This window comes from Talpa occidentalis, unplaced genomic scaffold, assembly GCF_014898055.3.
Source record: "Talpa occidentalis isolate TD23 unplaced genomic scaffold, MPIMG_talOcc4v2.1 talOcc4.7, whole genome shotgun sequence".
Taxonomy (NCBI): Eukaryota; Metazoa; Chordata; class Mammalia; order Eulipotyphla; family Talpidae; genus Talpa; species Talpa occidentalis.
This window is the reverse complement of record NW_023605083.1, coordinates 135,212,566-135,232,081: the sequence shown is the minus strand read 5'-3', so window position 1 is coordinate 135,232,081 and position 19,516 is coordinate 135,212,566. Positions and strand designations below refer to the sequence as shown.

The window sequence follows — 19,516 nt, the reverse complement described above, 5'->3', positions numbered from 1 at the left end:
GCACCGCAGGCGGGGCAGGCGGGACACGGCACCACGCAGCGCGCCCCGAAGCTGGCAGAAGTGGCCAGTTCTGCGTGGATGTGTTCTACCAGAGCAGAGATGGGGAAGGGGGGAGCGGCTGGGGGTGCCGTCGGGGCCTTTGAGGACCAGCTCTTTGGGTCTAGTCCAGTAGCCTGTGTAGCCCGTCTCCCCAGCAAGGGTCCGAGCTTCAAGGGTCCCCGCCCACAGGCCCGCTGGTGCCACCTACCCCACACCAGGGCTGGTGCCGCCCGCCCTGCAATCCCCAGGCAGCCGAGCCCAGAGGCCCCGGGCTGAGAGGGGCCTCCGTGGCTATTTCACGGGCTTTGCGCTGATTACCAATGAAAGGACCAACCTCCATGCACAGAACTTTCCGGAAAACCTCTGTTCACCCCAAGGTTGAGGAGCTGGGACTGGTTTGCTATCTTGCTGGTGTTGCTGACGGCGTTCTTGGGGTCTGCCAGGAGCCCCCAGCCCAGCAGGAGGGTGGCCAGTCTGGCCTCCAGCTGCTGCCCGCTGGCCTGCCCTTGGGGACACACGTGTTCCCGCGCCCTGCAGGCGGCTCTCAGCAGTCAGCAAGGGGAAGCGATGGCTGCATGCAGGTGGCCCCAGCGGGAGCACAGCCCAGGGCGGCCGCTCTGTGGCTTTGGGAGAATGTCAGAGCCTGGCAGTGTCCACGTGCCGAGGAGCCCAGGGCCGGTGGCCTGACTGACTCCGCCCTGGGGACTGAGGGGAACAGCCCTTCCCCTGGCGCGCGACACCTTCCCGTTTCCTAACCCCGGCCCGGCGGGACCCCAGGGGTATGTCCTCTCTGACCCAGGGTTCAAAGTGCAGCTTGGCCTGAGAGGGAGCTGGGTCCTGGCTGCAGGCACGCACACATGTGCACATACAATACACAGGGCACATGTGGCAGTGCACATGTGGCAGTGCACATGTGTCCTCACGCACACACGGAACCCTGTGGCACATGGAACACACGTACATGAAGCGCACATGTGTACCACAGAGCACACGTCCTCACACATACATGGAACACACGTGGCACATGCCTACATGGAGTACACACGTATGGAGCACATGTGCGCACACTTGTATGTTTGCGCTCACACACGTACCTGCAAAGCACATGCACACTCAAGGTGTGCAGAGCACACACATGCGTACACAGAATACACATGCAAGGCACTTTGCACACCTGCACCCACCTTCACAACACGCATGACCGTGCACAGACACCGTGCGGGGGAGCGGAAGGCGATCGGACTGGGGTACTCGGCGTCCTCTCGCCCCGCCTGTCTTGTTCTCCCTTCTCTGCGTGTTTTTTTAAGCCGCGTTCAGAATTACCGGGTGGCCTGGCTTCCTGCGCCCTCCTCCTGGCCCCGGCCTGGGCCACTCGCGTCTGCCCTGCAGCCAGCTCCGGGAGGGACTGTGCCTCTCCCCCCTGGGAGCCCGCCGCCGTGGGGGGTGCCCCAGCGGCTCGGAAGCCCCCCTCTCAGAGAAATGCCAGTGGCTGTGCCCGGGGTTCCACGGGAGGGAGGACACTCTGGAGTGGGGGCCACCCTGCCCTGCCCCAGTCTCCCACCCCCCAAACATTGGGCCCTGTTCCCTGGGCACCACCCACCGTTCACCCCGTTCCATGATCACCACTCTTGCCCCCCCACCCCCCGACAGGCTCTGCAATTCCTCTGTGGGTTGGGGCAGGGACCGTGGCCCAGAGAGTTGCTCCGGGCGCTTGCCTGGCTGGCCAGCCTTGCCTTGAGCAGTGATGCTGGCCACAACCGTATCCACCCAGCCCTTGCCCTCCCCAGAGGTGCCGGGGCCCCTCCGTGCCAACAACATAGGTACCAGATGGCCTTGCTGCTGCTGGGCACGCAGGAGGCCACAGGACGGAGCGTCCCATGGGCCTTGAGTCCAGTGCCCCTGCCAGATGCCCCCCTCCCTCTGCCCGCCTTCCACCTACCTAGTGGCCGCCTCTCCTGGTGGGCGCAGGACGCAGCCTGGACCCTGGGGTCAGAGCAGACTTCTCATGCCCGAGGGGCTCACCCTTTCATGAGAGGCCCGAAATCGGGCATCGTGGGCGCCCGGCCACCCACCCGAGCCGGGAGTCTGGCCTCAGCAGGAGGCGGCCAAGCCCACACAGGCTCCCCTGCGGGTGCCCCTCTGGGGCCACGCCGTGGGCGCTCTGCAGGCGGGCCCAGACCCGGCGGGTGGGGTGACCGCCCGGTGACCTGAGCCGGCAGGGCTGAGGGCTGAGCTCCAGCCCGGCCTCAAGTCCTGCCTTTGTGTCCGCCAGGCAGCAGTGCGCGCGGCTCCGCTCCGCGACCGGCGGCCGCCGTGGGGCCTGCAAGGCGCCTGGGGTCCGGCCGCAGCCTGAGCCGCTGCTGAGTCGCTGCGGCCGCCCAGGGCCGAGACCTGCCCCGGCCCCAGCAGTGATTTATGCAAACCTCACGCGGAGCTTTTATTTTCTGATTATCTCCGCGTCTGATGGATGGCGGATGCCGGCGCAGTCAACGTGTAAACAGACCCGCGAGGATGTCTCGGAGAGCAGGGGCCGCGCCCGCCGCCGGGGAGGTGCGGCTCGGGGAGGGGTCTCCGCGAACCTCCCGCTTTCGGTTTAAATCAAGTGTCGCCGGCCGGGTTGGCAGCCGCGCGGGGCTCCTAATTTGGTCCCCCTTGACCTCTGCAGCTTGATTGGCAGGTTTCTGGGGGGGGCAGCCTGGCTGGAGGAGCCGCCCTGGGACAGCTCTGCGTCCCCAGAGCCCCCTGGGGCGCGTGCAATTAGAGAGGCCTTCCTGCGGAAAGTTAATTAGCTACTAAATAGCATTTAGCACCATTTACGAGGGGACCGGTGGCCCTGGAAAGCGAAGGGAGATCAATGAAAAATGGCTGTCACGGGCGGGCGGCTGCGTCCCCCGCATCCCCCCACTCAGCGCTGGCCGCGGGCCGTGTCCCGTGTCCCGAGCTGGGGTGACATGGCCCACGAGACGGCCACCCCACGCCCCCAGAGGCTGTCCCTGCAGGGTGCCGGGAGTGGGTGGGCGGGAGGCCAGGCCTGAGCACCTGCCGGCCCCGACCGCGCCGCCTCCCGACATAAACACGCCCGCTCAGGTGCCGGGACCCGTGTCTGCAGGGACCGCGTGAGCCCCCGACTGTGTCCACCCAGGCTCTGCAGGTAGAACAGAGGCTGAGGCTCAGGTGAGATGAAGCCACATGAGGGCGGACCCCGGGCCCTCCTAAGAGACAGGAGACCCTGGAAGATGGCGGCAGAGACAGGGGGATGTGGCCACGAGCCCGGGGACCCCAAGGAAGTCCGGGGACTCCATGAGCTGGAAGAGAAGGGAGGACCCTCCCCAGGAGCCCTTGGAGGGGGCACACCCCGCGGGCACCCGGATCCAGGACTCCAGGCTCCAGAACCGGGAGAGCCCGTGCCCGTGGTTGGAGGCACCGGTGTGTGCGCAGCGGCCCGGGGAGCTCCTGGAGATGCGGCTGGGGGCGGGAGGCCCTGCCTGGGCGCTCTTGTCTGAAGCCCAGAGTGGGGTGTGGTCAGGGCCAGAGCCAGAAGGGCCCAGGGGTGGGGACCCGTCCCGGTCGGTCACCTGACCCACTCGCCTGCAGCCTCCGGGCGGGGCCCCTGCGCTGGCGGCAGGCGGCTCTTGTCCTGTGGACGCGGGTTCCTGCTCTGCCCGGGCTTGGCCTCGGGTGTTTGTCAGGACCCGGAGCTTCTGGTTTCCCACTTGAAAGTCTTGGCCACGGCCGGACGCTCCAGGACGCGTGACGCTGGGACGCGGGGGCCCTAGCACACGCGTGCTGACCGTGCACGCTGGTCTGTGCGTGGACAGGCATGCATGCCGACGCCCACGCCCTGCGCGCTCGCGCTGGAGCTCAGCCTGATGCTTGTTTGGCAAAAAAAAAAAAAGAAAGAAAAACATTTGTTTCAGCGAATGCCGGAGCCTGCAGCAGCCTGGGGGGAGCCCGGCGCAGGGGCGGCTGGAGCGGGGGGCGGGGGGGGGGGGCTCCGCAGCGCGACCTTCCAGGCTGGCGCCTGCGTGTGCAATGGGGTGGACCGCCCTCTCCCCCGAGGGTCCTGCGGCCACCGCGGCGGCTTCCAGCCTGGGCTGGGGCCGGGAGGGAACGGGGAGCTCGCAGCTTTGCTGTGCAGGCGCCGGCCCGGTCTGTGCCTGCCTGTCCTGGCTACGGGAGCGCTGACGAGAGTGGAGCTGCAGCTGGGCCTTGCTGGGGCCAGAGCAGCCGCTGCCCGGGTAGCCCCCAGTGGTTCCCCCAGCCAGGAAACACTTCTTGCTGATAGGAGGGGGTGGAAAATAGATGCTCCTTTGCAATCTGCACAACTGACGCTTTGATGACGCTTTGTGTATCTCCTCACTTTGCTCCTGCTCGCGTGAAGTGTGGGTCATGGGCCCACACCCCCGGGTATCTGTGATTTTCATGGGAGAGTGCATCAAAGGGGGGTGCCCAGGGTGGCTGCTGACCCAAGCGGTGCTTTGGGGCTCTGTATCAGGCTGCCGGGGTGGGGGTGCCCCCCACCACCACTCAGCCTGCCTAGCCCACCCTCGCTGGGCTGGTGAAGCGCCAATGGCCGCGGCCTGAGCCAAGCTGGCTGGACTCCAGCCAGAAGCTGCCCTTGGTCAGCCTGGCGCCGGCTGGTACAGGACAAGCAAAGTGGCACGGGACACACTGCAGCACCCCCGTTCCGAGCTCACTGCGGATGGGCCGATGTGGGGCTCGGGGTGATGCCGGGTTGGGAGGAGACGGGCGGCCTGCCAGCCCGCGGTCAGGTGTCACCGCCGTCGTCTGCCTCTGGGGTGGGCGGTGCTGGGCGGCAGCAGCCAGGGCCGGCTTTGGGCACCCGTGGGCACTGCAGTCCCAGGCAGAGCACAAACTGGGGGTGTGGGCCCCACACTGAGCCTCCTGGGGGGCAGGCGGGGAAGAACCCCGGGGCGTCTGCCCCGGCGCTCCGGCTCGGCTCGCGGGAGCCAGGCTGGCACAGGTGGGCAGATCACGTGGGGCGGCCCCAAGACCTGGACTGTTCTGGCCTCTGCCCAGTCCTTCCTCCCTTCGGCCTTTCTCAGCTGCCGGGAGGCTCCCTGCGACCTGCATCCTCGTCAGGACACCAGCGACGGCCTGCCGGTCCCCGCTCCTTCCCTGGAGGAGCCCTTCTCCGTTCAGGCAGCGCCCACAGCCCCCGCCCGTCCCCGCGAGGCCCTCCTCGGGGAAGCCCCAGCCTGACAGCGCGCCCCGCCCACGGGATGGTCAAGAAGCCCTTGCGGTGGAGCTGGGAGAGGAGCGGATTTGGGCTGAAAGCCTGAAAAAGAGCTCATGAAATTTAATCAGATGCCTGAGGGGCCACCTAAATTTAGTTGAATTATTATTAGTATTCGTGCCAATCTTAAACCGCCTAGAGCAACGTTGCTGAGAAACTGGGGACCCACTGGCCGGGTGGGGGTGCTTCTGTGGAGCAGGGGCCGCAGGCTGCAGGTGCCCTGGTGCCCCCACACCACTGGGCCCCTCAGCGGGAGCTGTGGGCCTCTGTGTGTGGCCAGGCCCGTAAGGGACACACCAAGGCCGCACAGGCCCTGCCAGCGGGGCCGCCACCCACAAGAGGCGCCTCCTCGGGCACCACTGCCCGAACTGGGGGGTTCCAGGGCCCTTCTGGCCACAAATGGGGCTTAGGGAGCAGCAGAGCCGCCGCCACAGGCAGGACGGACCCACGCTGCACCCCTCCCCTGCCCCGCCTCCCCCCATCTTTCTCGTGCCTCCTGCTGGGCTGGGGGTCCAGCTGCATTTCCACAGGGGCTGGCGGGCATGGGCCGATGATGGCCTGGATCCGGGCGCCCCGGCTGGGTGCTGGGGGGGGGGGTGCGCACAGGGGCGGCTCCCGTGGGCACTGGGTGGGAGGAGCGCGCCTCAACACCGTGGGTGCCCCCAGTCTGGGAGCTGAGCTTGGCTCTCGTTCTTCCTGAGCCGGAAGGAGGGGTCGCTGGCTGCTGTCAGCCGGGGGGCTGGTGGGGAGGAAGTCACCGGGGCCAGGCAGAGCAGCTGGCTCTCAAAAGCCTAGTTGGGGAGCCACGAGGAGCGCCTCCAGGCTGCTCGGCTATTAATTATTTTGCGTTATTTATTAGCTGTATACCCAGCGTCCCTCAGCCTCCACACGCGCATCTGCGAATGCCTTAAGGGAACAAGAAAAACAGATGATTCCTGCCTCCGGCCTCCGGCCCTAATGGATAATCGTAGATGTTAAGCGGAGGAGCCTGCCGCCCTTCCGGCCGGGTGGCGGGTGAAGACCCTGGTGAGGACAGAGCCGGCCCCGCAGCCCTGGTGGCTCAGCGGCATTTTTCTTCATTTTACGTAGATGTCAGGTGATGTCATCCTGCTTGACGAGGGAAAATGAAGAGGGACATTCTTGGCCGGTGTGCTCGCCCTGGCGGGCACGCACGGGCAGCGCCCGGTCACCGTCCCCTAAGCTGCTGTGGTGAGCCTGGGCGAGGGCGCGCCGGCCGCCCGTGACTGACGCCCTCCGTCATCAGCCGGCTCTGGGCCCGGCCCGGCCCTGCTGTCTCCGTCCCCAGGTGCTCCCGTCCCTCCGGCCGGGAGAGCTGGGTCTGTCCCTGCTGGCCACCTGGGCTCAGGGGCTGGAGCCGCAGAACCAGGCCTGGCTCCACCCCTGAAGGCAGAGAGGGTGCAACCCCCAAGGACGTGTCCCGGGGGGCGCTGCCCCCCCAGGCTTCCAAAATTCCAACAGCCCCTCTGTGGCCGCCCCAAGGCGATACCATTGACCGCACGGCAGCCCCCGCGGTCAGCGCCAGGCAGTGTCCCGCCCCGGGGAACCGCTCCAGCGCTGTGGGGGTGGCGGCCGCTGTGCCCTGCCCGGAGCCTCCGCTTAGTGGACGCATCCCAGCCTGCCGGGCCCGGTGGGCCTCGGAGATCAGTCCCTGTGTCCCCGGTGCGCGCCGGGCCCTGCGGGGTGACGCCCGCCCTGCTAGGGGTGCCGCCCCAGGGACAGGGCTGGAGGGCGGGGAGCAGGGGGACCGCAGCAGAGTCAGACGGGCCGACCCCTCCCCGTCTTGCATCCCGCGGCCCGGACGGGGACCCAGGATGGGCGGTCCCCCCTGAAGTCCCCTCTCGGAGGCCTGGCGGGAGCCAGGAGGAAGCGAGGACAGAGGAGGGCGGGGTCATGTCTTTCCCCCGCGTGTAAAATGTCGCCTTCGTTTGCTCACCGCGGCCTGAGGGTCCGTCACGGCCTGGACACGGTCCCCGTGCCTCTCCCGCTCCGGCTCGTGCTTGTCGTTCCCGGCAGCGGAGCCTTTTCATTTCGAGGACGTCGCTTGCGTGCTTGGGGGGGGGGGGTGTGCCTGGCGGGGCCCCGGGCGCGTGTTCTGGGCGCCGCCTCTGCTGGCGTGGGTGGTGACGGGAGTGTTTTCTCAGGCGCTGACTCGGTTTACGACTTCTTGAAGGTCCACTTCGAAGAAGGGCGTTTTCAATTTTCCCATTTGTTTATTGCAGTTTGTGTTTTAAGAAACCTCGGTCTATCCCAAGGCAGCAAGGCTTTCTCTACGATGCTTCTGGGAGCTTCCTGGTGCCAGGCTTCACCAACAGGCCCATGATCTGCTTTGAGTGAATTTTGCGTGTGACGGGGAAAGGCTCTTTCCTCGCGGGGGTGGACGAGCTGCGTGTGGGAGGCTGACCCTCCCCTGAGCCGCCGCTGCCTCGCGGCCGATGACCAGTCCATCTTGTTTGTCTTCCTGGACTCTCCGCTCTGTCCCACTAATCTGAGTCTGCCTTTTCTTTTCTTTTTTTTAAAAGATTTATTTATTTATGCACACAAGAGCTGGGGTACAGGCCAGAGAGGCGGGGGGTGAGAGGACTCCCCAGAGACAGAGTGGGGAGCAGAACAGGCAGACCGACGAAGTCCACGGCTGAGGGGGCCGCGGGGAGGCAGGAGAGTCAGCCGCGCCCCGTGGGCAGCTCCCTGGCCGGGGATCAAACTCGCGCAGCAGAGGCTGCGGTGAGCTTCCTAGGTTGCGTCTTAACCCCCTGCACCGCCCGGGAGGCCCCCGAGTCAGCCTTTTCACGAGTCACCGACTGCCCCGGTTGCTGGAGGTTTATAATAAGTCTCCAAATCGGGCAAGTTCCCAGCCTTCCTTTTTTTTTTTTTATAATTGCTTTGATGGTTCGAGATGTTCCTCTTTCCACATGAACTTTAGAGTCCGCTTGTCAATATCCACCAAAAAAGAAACCGTGCTGAGTTTCGACGGGGTTGTGTCGAATCTGTGAGTGAACGAGGCAAGGTCGCCGCCCTGGTGACCCCGCTTCCGGCCGCGGCCCTGCCCCCACCCCTCAGTCCTGTTCATTTCTCGGAGCGGGGAGCGGGGTGTGGGTGTGTGCGGGCGGCTGTGGGGCTCCCGAGTGGCGTTCACAGGCTTGTTCCTTAGTATTTTTGTATTATTTTTTCTATAATGGAACTTTCCACACCCCGCAGCGGTGGTCCCGGGGTCATCCTCTGTGACAGGCCCTGAGGACAGAGACCTGAGGCTCCACCGACCCTGACCAGGGGGACCGTGGACCCCAGCTGGGGGCCCAGCATGGTGTCCAGAATTAGTCAATCAGCTAATGAATGCAGATAGCGTCCCCCAAGGAGCTGTACAGGGCTGCAGCAGGCCTGGGGTGGGGGGGCTAGGGGAGGTTTGCAGACCCTCCGTCCAGGGGCCCAGGCCTCAGGCCATGGCAGGGCAGGGGCCTCAGCCTGCACCCCAAATCTGGCCTCTGGAAACCTCGGTCTGCCTGGGATGGGGGACCCGCAGGGGCAGCAGGGTGGCAGCCTGCGTAGGTGGGGGGGCGTCATGTCATTTGCCAGTGGAGGGGTGGGGGAGGGGCTGGAAAGAATGCCAGCTTTTGGGGGCCCTGTGCACTGATCCCGGGGGAGCCTGGGTGGTGGCCCTCCACGCGCTCTCCGCTGCCTGGCCTCATTGTTCTATAAGCAGATTATGAGTCGTGCATAAAGGGCGAGGTGGGGGCCAGGTGGGGGCTGCCCTCAGGCCTGCCCTGGCCATCTTGCAGACACGGATGGCGCGGCCTGGCCAGGGTCCATCGGAGACGGCCTCCCCTCGGCCTGTTTGTGTCCATTTGCCGTGTGGCCCCTGTGGGCCAGTTTATCAGCCGCCTCCCCCCAGCATCCTGGGGCTGCAGACCCGGCTGGACCTGGCCTGGCCACCACCTCCGGTGGGGGAGCTCCCGCACGGCCCGCACCGCCCGGCGTGCGCGCGGCAGCAGTAAAGGCGCCACGGCAGCCAGTCCTCCCCAGGGAGGTGCCCTGTGTTGGGAGCCCCTGCAAACCACCCACCCAGGGTTGTTTTTTTTTTTGCCATTTGAGGAAGGGCCTTGGGCTTAACGCATTCACTTGATGTTACTGTTAAACCTCCAGAGGCAGGCCCTCCCCGGGGTGGCTGAATCCATGGGATGAAATGTTTTGCGACTCGGGAGATAGACAAATTCTTGGAATTTTAAAAAGCCCTAATGATCAGGGTTGTGTCGATGAGCGTCCGCCTAGAGGCAGTGAGACACACTGGTGGGCATGTGTGCCGCGGAGCTGGGGTGCAGTGCCAGCTGCCACCCACCGCGGCGGGTGACCCTGACCTCTCTGGACTGCGGTTCCTCTCCCATGCCCTGGGGGTGGCGACCCTCCTTATTTCATGGGATTATCATGAGGATTATATCACCAGAGGAGCTTAGCGGAGGGCCAGGCCCGTGCTACGTGCTGAACGAGTGTTCGCTGTTGTTGTTAATGTGTTGCTGGCACGGGTGCTGCGGCCGAACGGCTCTTCTTTGAGAACAGTCAAACAATTTGAACCCAACAGAAACCCCACACCCCCTGAAGTGGCCACAGACACTTCTCCTAGTGAAGGCCGAGGGCCAGGGTGCCCAGTACTGGACACCCCAAGCCCAGACATCACCACTTTGCAGACGTGCCAAGGCTCAGAGACGCCTGGGACCTTGCTCCCGTCACACAGCGGCGGGGCGCTCAGCGGTCAGCCAGGCCGAAGCCGGCCTCTGCTGAAGTGGACGGGAGCTGGGTCGTGACGATGCTGCCCTACCCCATGAAAAGGGAATGGGGTGCGGCGGCGGGACCCGTTCATCCCCGCGCGCTCGTCCCTGGGTGTGCGCACCGGCCTTAGCGCGGCCGCGTTGGCGCGTGTAAACCTCCCCACGCCCTTGTCCTCCCCGCTGCTCCCGCAGAGACACGTGTGGCCACCACATCAGCTGCCCCGGCAGCTCACCCGCCGGCGCGGACGCCAACCTGCCCTTCCCCGATGGCCCTGGCCTCCTGCAGGGCCGGCGCTGGGACGAGCAGCAGCGCGCGTGGGCCCTGGAGCAGATCTGCGGCGTGTTCCGTGTGGACCTGGGGCAGATGCGCTCCCTCCGCCTGTTCTTCAGGTGAGCGGAGCTTCCGGGGGGCGGCCCCGCGCACGTGACTCGGGGGCCCGGGGGACCGAGGCCAGCAGCCCCAAGGTCCGTGTCCTCCATCTCCCAGCTCTTCGGCGGTGGCACTTCGCGACCGGTGGGGCGGGGCGGCCACCGACTCTTCATCTGCCTTCTGGGCGGTCGGACCCCTGACTTGGGAGCAGATGCCCGCCCAGCCCGCGCCGTGGCCGCCGTGACGCCACGGCAACGTGGTTCCCCCACAGGCGGGGCTTTCTCAAGGGAGCCCCTTTCTCTCCTGGCAGGCAGAAGGTCCTTACTCGCGACCCACCTGATAGCTACACTCACCCTCTTCCCAGAGGGCAGGGTGCCCAGCCCCAAGGAAGCACCCACCCTAGACCTGCCAGAGCAGGGGTAACCCGGGCACAGACCCGGGTCCTAGCTCCCCCTCCGGGGAAGGGCCACCAGGCTGGGCGGGTGCACCTGGGGCGAGCCGTGAGTTTCATGGGCAATGCCCAGCTTGGTGCTTACCCCCGGCATTCAAAATCTGGTCCTCCCAGTGGCACCCGCCGGTGCCTGTTGGAGAGGAGACGCGGGGCCAGGCCAGGTGGGGCGGACGTTGCTGGGCAAGTCTCTGGGAGCGAGGCGCGCCCCGTCCCTGGGCCGCCCGCCGGAGGGAGCGGCTTCGGTTTCTCCAGCAAAGGGGGTGATGGTGTCTGTCATCCGTCCCCTCCCGCCGGCAGCCGGGCTGCACAGGGCCCTCCTGGCTCCCGCCCCAGAGGCCAGTGACAGCGGCCGCTGCTGCCTTAGAAGCCCTTGCGCGCACACCCACGGCTCTCTCCCCCCCGCCGCCAGCGACGAGGCCTGCACCAGCGGCCAGCTGGTGGTCGCCAGCAGGGAGAGCCAGTACAAGGTGCTGCACTTCCACCACGGCGGCCTGGACAAGCTCTCGGACGTGTTCCAGCAGTGGAAGTACTGCGCGGAGACGCACCGCAAAGACCAGGTAGCCGGGGCCGCCGCCCGCCTGGCCTGGCCCTCCCGGGCGGCCCGGGCCCCGCGCGCCTCCCTGCCCCCCTCCCGCGGGGCGCGACCGGGACCCCGTGGCCGACGGCACCCGGCTCTGGCTCTGAAGCCCGCACCCGGGCTCTGGGTAAAGTCAGTGTTCTGCACTTGAAAACTCATGTTTTGACAAGGCTTCCTGCCATATTTTGCTCGATCTACATACAAACGTAATACAAGCTCTTTAATTATCTGTTTAAGATACTGTATGTGCTTATTAGGAGCGGGGCCGCCTGTAACGTTCCCTTCCTACCCACAGAGCGTCCCGCGGCTTCCCTTATTACAGTAGCGTGCCTTTCCCCCTGCATCGAGCAACCTTTGATTTTTGAATTAAATGTCAGCTGTAGTTTTGCCCTGGATTCGTGACTGCCCGCGGAGACGGCCTGGCGGGCAGGCACTGAACAGCGGTCCTTTGTATGTGGCCAATCACACGTAATTTATTGCAGGCCTCCCGGCAGCGGGAAGTTGGGCCGAACAACGCATTAATTCCGTTTCTTTGCGGCAGGGCTGGGGAGCGCGCGGGGGCGGCCGCAGTGGCCGAGAGGGGGCCGGCGGCGGGAGTGGGCCCGGGAGGGGGAGCGGCCGGGAAACCACGTTAAGATGGAGGCATTTTCATTTTAATTGCCTCTAATTACACTTGCCATTTAGGGGCTTGTGTGCAAGGGAGAGCCCCCCCTGCTCCTTTCAGGGGGCAGGGAGGGAGGGAGGGAGGGAGGCTTTTCAGTCCCGTGAAGGGCGCCGCTGGGTTCCAGGCCCCGCTCCCTGCGGGCGCACGCCCAGCTCCCCGCTGTCCAGCAGGTCTCGGACGAGAGGACGCGCATGCAGTTCTCCATCCGCCGCCCCAAGCTCCCGTCCTCGGAGACGCACCCCGAGGAGAGCATGTACCGCAGGCTGGACGTGTCGGCCTGGCTGCGCCACCTCAACGGGCAGGGCCAGGTGGAGGAGGAGTACAAGCTGCGCAAGGTGAGGCGGCGCCGCGGGGGGGACGCCCCTCGGCCCGGCAAGCTCGCCCCGCGGAGCCGTCAAACCACGCGAGCTTGGGGGACCCTGAGCCGGCCTGGGTGGAGGCACACGGGGAAACACCGCGGGAAACACCGCGTTTCCCAACCCTGGGATTAGGCCATGACGTGGGAATGACACGTTAATCTGCGCGCGCCCCGGGGGAGCATTGACATTGAAATGAGCCTGGCCCGCCTGCATGGGAATGGAGGCCCGAGGTTCCCGGCACACATGTGCAAATCGCCGCCTCTGAATAGTGTCAGCTGTCAGGGCCGTCCGGGGCCACTGAAACACAAGCCCCCGGGGATCTGGGGTGCTTGGAGCGCCCTGTCTCGGGCCCTCCCCAACCCTGGCCGCTTCCTCCAGGCCATTTTCTTTGGCGGCGTTGATGTGTCCATCCGGGGGGAGGTGTGGCCCTTCCTGCTGCGTTATTACAGCCCCGAGTCCACGTCGGAGGAGCGGGAGGCGCTGCGGCTGCGGAAGCGGAAGGAGTACGCCGACATCCAGCAGAAGAGGTACCCGGGCCGGCCGCAGGCCTGCTGGAGTGGCCCCGAGGGCAGCCGGCCTCAGTCCTGCGGCCACAGCCTCGGTCCCCTGAAGTGGGTCTCCCAGAAAGCGATGGGGCTGGGTCAGTGCACCCTTGTCCACAGTGGCCCTCAGCCCGCCTGTGGGGTGAGAATTCCTTCTTGACCACCTGGACCTGGTGTGACGTCCAGCGCCGGGCACCGGGTGGCTGAGGCGCCTGCAGCGGGCGATGGGACTGCTGCAGTCCATTTGGGCCTCCCTCACCGAGGGCTGCGGTCAGCTCCTTGCTGGGCCCCAGGAGGCCAGTCCATGTTGGAAAGCCTTGGGTCCACAGCAGCCCCCAAGGCCGTGGGGAGCTGGGGGTTGCCGGCGGGAGCCGTGACCCGGGCCCCCACCCAGGGAGCAGAGGTTGGGGTTGGCCCTAGCCGGCTGACGGGCGGCCTGTGCCCCCAGGCTCTGCATGACCCCTGAGGAGCAGCGGGCCTTCTGGCGCAGCGTGCAGTTCACCGTGGACAAGGACGTGGTGCGCACGGACCGGAGCAACCAGTTCTTCCGGGGCGAAGGCAACCCCAACGTGGAGAGCATGAGGTGTCCGTCCCCGTGGCCCCCCAGCCCCACTGCCCCAGTGGGCCCGCCAGGCACCAGGAGTCTCCCCTCCACCCTTGCGGGCCAGTGCCCAGATGCTAAGGCTTGCTCCCTCGTGTAGGCAGGCCCACCCCATCCTGGGCACGGCGTCCAGGGGAGCCCGGTTGTCCCTCCCAAGGGTGCCAGCAAGCCCCGCCCCCGGAGCCCCCCAGTCCTTGCCTAGTCACGTGACCGGGGCCAAGCTGCCCATGTCTGCCAGTGCGTGTCCTCTGGGTGCTCAGTGCTCACGTGCTTGGAGCCTGGTGCTGCTGGCTCTGACTTTCTGCTGCGCCGGGCAAGTGATGGCACAGAACGGGTGCCCGTGGAAATGCCTCTGCCAGCCCAAACTCCCGGGCGGCGGGAGCTGCCAAAATCAGACCCACGTCCCCCTGCCCCCGCGGCTGGGCTGAGGGGCGGCGGGGCGGGCGGCAGGGCGGGCAGGCGGGCAGGCAGGGGGGCCGCGCTCACCGCCCGCTCCGTGCGCAGGCGGATCCTGCTGAACTACGCTGTGTACAACCCGGCCGCCGGCTACTCCCAGGGCATGTCGGACCTGGTGGCGCCCATCCTGGCCGAGGTCCTGGACGAGGCCGACACCTTCTGGTGCTTTGTGGGTCTGATGCAGAACACCATCTTTGTCAGCTCCCCGCGGGACGAGGACATGGAGAAGCAGCTGGTGAGGCCGGGCGGGCGCGCGGCAGGGCGGGGCATGGGCACCGAACATGCTTGGCCAGCGCCTCCCTGTTGCCCGCGGGCGAGGTTGTCGGGTCATGGCAGTGGAAGAGCCATATAGACATTGCCAGTGGAGTCTGGGGCGCAGAGCCCAGGGGGCACGCCGAAGGCCGGGCCTTGAAGGGCCCGCCTCTGGGACCCCTACTTCCCTACACGGGACACCCCAGGCTGCGGGCAGGGAGGGGCAGGCCACACCACTGCCAGGCAGGGCCCAGAGCATCCTGTTCACTCAAGCCGGGCTGTGGACCCCGGGCGCCTGCTAGGGACCGGGGCCGACAGTGCAATGTTGTCTCGGCACCCCAGTCGGGGACAGCGCGGCTGATGGTGGATGGTGGGTGTTGGGGGGGCAGGAAGTCCTGGAGACAGATAGGAAGGAAGACGGGACTGGCCCGACTCCAGGGGGCATGAGGTGGCCTTGGGCCTGGCCATGACCCGGCTGAGCTGGGCATGCCAGGCAGTGACATGGGATGGCCCCTGTTGTGTCGGTAGAGCTGAGTGGAGGGTCCCAGTGCCAGGGCCAAGGACGGTCCCCTGGAGTGACTGTTAGGGGGCCACCCGGTGGGGCAGAGCACAGCAGAGGACTCGAGGACAGGGCGTGGAGCAGACGGCGTGGATTAGAGCGCGAGGGGCTTCTGGGTCCGATGGGGTGTCGGGGGTGGGGCCGGGCACGGGTGGAGGAACAGGCCGATCCGGAAGGTCCCCACCGTCGGTTCCTGCAGGGGCCCGGCTGCAGGCGTGTGGGGCGGGAACAAAGGGCCGTTTGTGGGGAAGGGGCCTGGGAGTTGCTGAGCCCCTGTCCTGGGCGGCTGCCCCCGGCCTGCCCGTCCCTCAGGGCACTGCCCAGTGACGTCGGGTCCCCAGTGCCTGGGGAGCTTTGGTGGGCCCTGCGCCCTCGCCCCGCCGGCCACAGAACAGGCCCCGTGACACCCCAACTGCCGGCGGTGGATGTGCTGGGGTGCGGCCAGCAATAGCTTTGCTGGTGTCCCGCCCAGGAGTCACGGGTGGGGCTCAGACTCTGCCGTCCGCTCTGAGTCGGCTCTGGAGGTGGTGGGTGGGGGGACCCACTCACCTTCCCAGAAAGGAGGGGCATCCGAAACAGCCCCCACACGACGGAGGCCGAGAGTCGGCCCCGTGGGGCTCCCCACGCACAGCCGGGCGCCCGGCCCCCAGAGCAGCCAGCAGGCCAGGACAGGCCTAGCGGGAGGAGCGGCCCGGGAGGCGGGGGCGGCGGGCGGGAGGGACGCCCTCGGCTGACTGTTGCCCCCCACAGCTGTACCTGCGGGAGCTGCTGCGGCTGACGCACCCGCACTTCTACCAGCACCTGGTGTCCCTGGGCGAGGACGGCCTGCACATGCTCTTCTGCCACCGCTGGCTGCTGCTGTGCTTCAAGCGGGAGTTCCCCGAGGCTGAGGCCCTGCGCATCTGGGAGGCCTGCTGGGCCCACTACCAGGTGGGTACCGGCGCCCCCGCCCGGCGCTGAGCCCGCGCCCCGTCCCGACTGCTCGTTTCCACGTGCTGTGCTGGACGCGCGCCTTGGCCCACGCGGGAGCACGTCGCGGGCGGAGCCGGCCGCCCAGGCAGGGGCTGCGGGCGAGCGGGGATGCGGCTCCTAACCCGGGAGAGAGGGGTGCGCATGCCGGGCCCCCCCCCCTGCGCCGGCTGTTGCCGCCACGGCCGTCCCCCTGGCGAGCGCCCCAGCCAGCCGCACCCGAGCGTGAGAGGACAGAGCAGCCGTGGCGGGAGGGACCCTGCTGGCTGCGGCTTCCTTGGAAGCCCACAAACAAGGGCACATCCTCTGCAGCCGTGGCTAAATTTAGCCGCATTGACCCCACCCCTTGATCAAGCGAGCAGCTCGGGGAGGGGGGCGGTGCAGGATGTGGGGGGGTCGCCTGGGACTGCGCGGCCCTGCCTGGCCCGTGGGCTGGATTAGTCCTGGCCTGTGGTCCAGCCCTGTTTACAGCGAGCTGCCTTCTCCTCCCACGCTCCCCTCCAGGAGAAGCTGGCACCCCTTCCTGGAGCCCCTGCCACCCCAGCGGTCCACAGAGTCGCCGAGGCTCCTTCTGGGCCCAGATAGGGCTGTCCGGGTTCTCTGGGGCTGGGGCTGGGGCTGGCAGTGCGGGGTCCAGGGGCCTGGACGGTCTCTGCAGAGCGAGCTTGGGGCCTTCACCAGCCGCTACTGCTGCGTCCTTGCGTCCTTGTGGGCCCCACCCGGCCCAGCTGGAAGACGTGGCTCCGCTTCGGGGTCTAAACACGGGCCTCCCGGGGCTCGTGTTCTTCCTCTGCCCTGCAGTGGGCGTGACTCCGAGGCGGTGCCCGGCAGCATCCGGGCAGGCGAGGACACTCCCGCCGGGCCCAGGGCCAGCTTCACAGCCGGCCGGGCAGGCTGGGCAGGCAGGGGCTCTGCACGGGCAGCTGAAGAGGTGGTGGCTTCGTTGAGCCTGGGGGCCCAGGGAGCTGACGGTGCACCCTCCTGCCTGAGCAGACTCCAGAGCTGCACGGTCAGCCTGGAGGCAGGCCACTGGCCGAAGGTCACTGCCGGGAGGGCCTCCCTCCTCGACCTGGGATGTGTCGGGGCCCCACCCCTGCGCTCCGGTCTTGAGGCCTTGGTGAAGGAGCTCAGGCTCCAGGGGCAGCTGCCGGAGAAGTCGTGTTCCCTATACCCGCCGTGACGGGGAGCCAGGGTCCCCAAAAGAGCAGCGGCAGGGGGACAGCCAGCCCCAGCACTGCCCCCGTGCCTTGGCAGGCGGGTCCTGACACGGGCACACTTGAGTGGGGACACGGAGGACAGCAGGGCCTGAGGGACTCGCCTCCCCTGGGGACCGGTCTGGGCGGCCCGCCTGACCCCTCCCCTCTCCGCAGACGGACTACTTCCACCTCTTCGTGTGCGTGGCCATCGTGGCCATCTACGGGGACGACGTGGTGGAGCAGCAGCTGGCCACAGACCAGATGCTCCTGCACTTTGGGAACCTGGCCATGCACATGAACGGGGAGCTCGTGCTCAGGAAGGTGAGCCCCCCCACCAACAGGCCCCTTCACCAGCCACGCTGGGGCCCCCGCCCCACCCATGGGCCCGCCTGGAGCTCCCCACCCAAACCTGGGCCGGCACCTCCAGCAGGGGCTGGGGCTGGGCTGTCTGGCTCCTCAGGGGCCGCCCCCCTTCGGGCACCTCACTCACAGCCAGAGCCAGGGAAGCGGGGAAGCAGGCTGGGGGGGGCGGGCGGGGGGCCCCCCTCTCACCTACGGCTAGTGGACCAAACACTAAAAGGGGACCATGGCCGTTGCTGTCCCCCACCTTCCCGGCTCCTGCCTGCGAGATGTGAGGCTGCTGCCGCGGCCCTTGCTCTCCGGGCGTCCCCGGCCGACCGCCGCCCTCTCTCCGCAGGCACGGAGTCTGCTGTACCAGTTCCGCCTCCTGCCCCGCATCCCCTGTGGCCTGCACGACCTGTGCCGCCGGTGCGGGCCGGGCATGTGGGACAGCGGCTCCATCCCCGCGGTGGAGTGCACGGGCCACCACCCCGGGGCCCAGGGCTGCCCCTACGGGGGTGCGGCGGAGCTGCCCTCGCCCAAGCCCCCCAGAGAAGGCAAGAAGGGCCCAAGGACGCCTCGAGAAGGTTTCGGGTTCCGCAGATAGGCTGGGCCCCCAGCTGGTCGGTGGGGGGGGGCCTTGCCGGGGTGGGGGGGCCTGGGAATGGGGGGGCGGGGGGACGTGGAGGGGACGGGAGGGTTGAAAGTAAGAGAAATGCCTTTGGGCAGCGCGAAGGGAACCTTTTCATAGTAACAACAAAAGCAGAGCCCCCACCTGTCCAGAGACAAGCCAGCCCCCGAAATAGTGGGGTTAGAGCATACGGCCCCCCGAAGCCAGGCTGGCGGCTCCCTGGTCAGCCTTCAATGGAGTGAGACATGTCCCAGGGACTCCGCGGGCTCCGTTGGCTGTGAACAGGGAGAAGCAGAGACTGGGGTCTCCCTCGCTCACCCGCGCTGGGGGACACAACAGAAGGAGCCTGTCCAGCCTGGAGGCCTCCTTGCCAGCCGGACACCCCTGCTCGGGCCTGCCTCTGAGGGCGCCAAGTCCGTGCCCACCACCGACAGCCACACTGCAGGGCTGACGTGGACACACCTCCGGGGACAGGAGGGCCGTGATGTCAGGACAGGCATGTGCCAGCGTTGGGGGGGGGGGGCGAGTCCCTGCTGCCCGTCCGCGGGGGACCCTCCTGGGAGCTGGGGCTGCCGCTGGTGAGACATGGGCCATCCCCATCGCGGGGCGGACAGGAGGTTCCTTGGCCTGTGTAAGGCCACCTCACCCGACACGCAGCCCGCGGGCCTGGACGGGGGTGGGGCCATGCCGTGGGGTGCCTTCACCACCCACCTGTCGGCTGGGCTCGTGCAGTGCTCCCGCCTGCCATCCTGCGAGACGTCCCAGGGAGGCGGCGGTGGGCGAGGCACTGACTGGGACGAAACCCCTGCAGGACAGCCAGGGTTCTTCCTCTGGGGCCCGCAGCCGCTGTGAGCGGTTCCCCCACATGAGCTGTCGGGTGGCCGGACGCCAGTGGCCGCAGCGAAGCAGCCAGTGCTCGGCTCCCAAGGTGCTTGCCTTGGGCATCTGCTGCCCCCACAGACCTGGGGCCAGCAGCCGGCGTGGGCGGCCGTCTCCTCGGAGGCCACTCTGGCCCTGGTGGGCTGGGAAGCCCGAGCGTTTCCTGGACTCCTCCGGCACCACCTCCTGCAGCGACACATCCTCGATGTGCGGGGCGTGGCCGCGGAGACCCAGGCCAGCCAGGCCCGCCGCCTCCCGCCTCCCGCCCTTCTCACCGGGCCGGAGCAGGGAGCACCTCTCCTCGAGGCCCGCGCCCGACACAAGGTGGCTGAGACGGGTGTTTCCAAGACCCGACCCCTCTGTCAGGGGCCCTGTGGGGACACAGCCGTCGTGGAGCCCCAGCAGCGGCAGGCCTGGCACCAGCGGCAGCCAACCACAGGGTGCAAGCTGCGTGGGGTGGAGGCTCCTGGCTCGGCTTCCGGTCTCTGGTCTGGCTTCTGCTCCATTAGGGAAGCAGCTGGGGCTGCCCAGGCAGTGGCTGACCCTCTAGAAACCGTGTGCCCAGGACAGGGCTCCCGGGATCCTTGCCGCTGTGAT

The 19,516-nt window shown here is 67.4% G+C and overlaps 1 protein-coding gene across 3 annotated transcripts in view; it reads left to right on the top strand.

The window, feature by feature from the left end:
• Positions 1-18,037, top strand: part of TBC1D16 (TBC1 domain family member 16) — a 36,489-nt gene extending 18,452 nt beyond the window's left edge. For 2 of the 3 annotated variants that reach the window (XM_037492374.1, XM_037492375.1), the window contains exons 4-12: positions 10,267-10,464; positions 11,305-11,452; positions 12,304-12,471; positions 12,874-13,022; positions 13,486-13,620; positions 14,143-14,329; positions 15,656-15,835; positions 17,245-17,391; positions 17,768-18,037. In XM_037492374.1, coding sequence (XP_037348271.1) covers positions 10,267-10,464; positions 11,305-11,452; positions 12,304-12,471; positions 12,874-13,022; positions 13,486-13,620; positions 14,143-14,329; positions 15,656-15,835; positions 17,245-17,391; positions 17,768-18,016 — 1,561 coding nt within the window. In that variant the 3' untranslated portion in view covers positions 18,017-18,037. The remainder of the gene's footprint in view (positions 1-10,266; positions 10,465-11,304; positions 11,453-12,303; positions 12,472-12,873; positions 13,023-13,485; positions 13,621-14,142; positions 14,330-15,655; positions 15,836-17,244; positions 17,392-17,767) is intronic. The other variant, XM_037492376.1, reaches the window with a different exon arrangement.
• Positions 18,038-19,516: the final 1,479 nt, after the last annotated feature.